Raw genomic sequence first — 2,313 nt, forward strand, 5'->3', positions numbered from 1 at the left:
GAGTTAAAAACATGATTGTGAAATTACAGACACTTCAAGATAAATTTTCATAACCATTCTCTTGCCATCGTACGAGTGAGTATCATGAGCAACAACAAAAAATAATGAATCATTCCATTATATGTTATATGATATACGAAATTACCACAACAGAAAGAGAGATTGTGATTAAGATATTTAAAAACCTCATTCGAATGTGTTTTCGTTGTGCTCTCAAGTAACACGAGATGCCACACATGAGATGCCCAACTCCGTGTCATGTGGTATGCCCGTTAATTGTCCAGCCAAATGATTCATGGTGTCATTAAAGGATCGTCAACAGGGTGCCACCGAGTGCCTCGCAAGTGCCACCCTCAGTTCCGTTGGAGTATCCTTCTTGCGTTCAGTCCCATTAATCATGACAGGTCACCCTCCCTCCTCCTCGATTGCTAAGTGTGACTCATCCGCATAACGCTGCAGATGCTTCTTGTGCCGAGCGCGGAGTGTGACGGCGTGTGGTGTTTGGACAGTGTTTGTTGTGCGTGTGTGACGGTGACGCTTGAAACGACTCTGGAAGGGAAGTCCCTCCGTGCCAACCCGACCGGAGCCGCAACGGATTCTCGGCGGCCTGTGCTCGCCCCGGCTGCCGTCCCTCGGCCCCGGAGCGGCCTGCCTCGCCGATGCTCCTAAGAACTGTGCTCTTACCTGCCGAAGGTCTGTCGGAGTAGCGCGTGCAGTAGACCCAGGCCGGCCACAGGCTGGTGCCCGTGCCGTCCCTGTCTTTTAGGAGTAGGCTGTTGGGGTTCTGGCCGACCGCCCCCAGACTCCTGGTGGGGTCTACCAGGCCCTTCTTGCCGTCTCTGTTATTGACCTGCGAGAGGTCGACGGGCTGGTCACTCGACTCCTGCGTGTCTATCCGTCGGCCGAAGTCCGGTTTGAGAATATTGTCGATGGAGAACTTTAGGGAGCGATGAAGGGCGGCGTTGTTGCCCTGGTGAGCCACGGGAGGCGTGCGAGGGGGCCCTGGGCTCATGGCGGGGTCCGGGGGCTCCACCTTGGGGCTCGCCACCTCCTTCTCCCGGGGCTCGTCATTGGCACTGTCGTCCACGTCGATCATTGAGTCGTCCGTGTCATCTCTCGGCGGCGGGAGCGGCGAGTGGCTCCCGACGGAGATGTCGTCCTCGCCGTCAGCGTCCGTGCCCTGTGAGGGCTCGGAGCGCGTGTCCATGTGCTCTGTGGTATCGCACATGGCGGCTCCTTCACCGCAACACTCGACTAACGGCAGCTAATTACACTTTTACTACGTAATTACGACCTCGCTTTTTGCAACCCGAGGATGAGCCCAGAGTGAGTGCCTACGAGGTGTCACCCATGGCAGCGATGTCGTTATGGTCGTTGCTGGAAGGAAATGCCCGCGACGTGGCGGAACATCGGTGTCCGGCGGAACGCGCACTTCCGATTTATATCGAGGTTCAGTCGCACCTTGCAATTAGCAGCACTTGCGGCCGGAATACATGATTGCGGGTCGGCCGGGTATGCAGGCAGTGTCCGAGTGAGGTGCCGGGTATAGTGTCACTAGCAGAGCCACGCACGCGGTGCCATCGTCCCTGGGGAGTTGTTATCATCGCCACTAACACATCCTGAACGCCCGCGATCACACTACAAATTACCGGGCCCACCCACCAATCACTGATGACGTCACTGCGCAGCTCGGCCCCGCCCCCGTCCGACCACCACGTGACGCTGGCCAATCGCTGGCTAGACGCTGATTGTAGGCGGAGTCGGCTGTATTGGCCGGCCAATCACGCGCGTTCGGCTTATTAACTCCGCCCCTCGCGAGATAGTGTTTCCCGCTGGCCGACAGGAGATTACAGTGGGCCAGATGATGGCGGGTAGGTTACGCACACACCACTGTCAGCTTCATAATGGACGTAATTGGTCTCTATTTTCACCGCTATGCTCATAAATCGGGGATGTCGGTGCTAACAAGGCCGGGTGACGGCCTTAGCGCGTCCCGGACCAGATGTGACGTCCGGGGTGTTGAAGGCCCACGGGGTTGGAAGAAGAGCAGGGGGCCGCAGGGGAGGAAGGAGAGGCGAGGAACCAACGCCACTTCGCTTCAGACACAATAATGTCGACTTTGTGTCGAGAACTCTATTCATGCGACGAACAGCTGGGGTCTCGGGTCCTGGCCGGCGGCGCAGCGAAGAATCGTGTTGTGACGGAGAAGGCGTGACGCGTTACGACCCCTCGTGACCCGGGGCGTGCGGGAGAGGCGTCACCGTCACGCGGGAGGCGTCACAGGGCGAGCGGTCGTGGCCCAAGGCTCTCCCT

General features: G+C 57.7%; 1 protein-coding gene across 1 annotated transcript; it reads right to left on the reverse strand.

Moving 5' to 3' along the window:
• Nucleotides 1-428: 428 nt before the first annotated feature.
• On the reverse strand, nucleotides 429-1,669 carry LOC119592938 (homeobox protein engrailed-1-like). Its single transcript, XM_037941830.1, is given in 2 exon segments — nucleotides 429-652; nucleotides 655-1,669. Coding segments are annotated over 2 exon segments (798 nt in total). The 5' UTR covers nucleotides 1,229-1,669.
• Between the last annotated feature and the right edge of the window lie 644 nt (nucleotides 1,670-2,313).

Source organism: Penaeus monodon, chromosome 31, assembly GCF_015228065.2.
Source record: "Penaeus monodon isolate SGIC_2016 chromosome 31, NSTDA_Pmon_1, whole genome shotgun sequence".
Lineage (NCBI taxonomy): Eukaryota > Metazoa > Arthropoda > Malacostraca > Decapoda > Penaeidae > Penaeus > Penaeus monodon.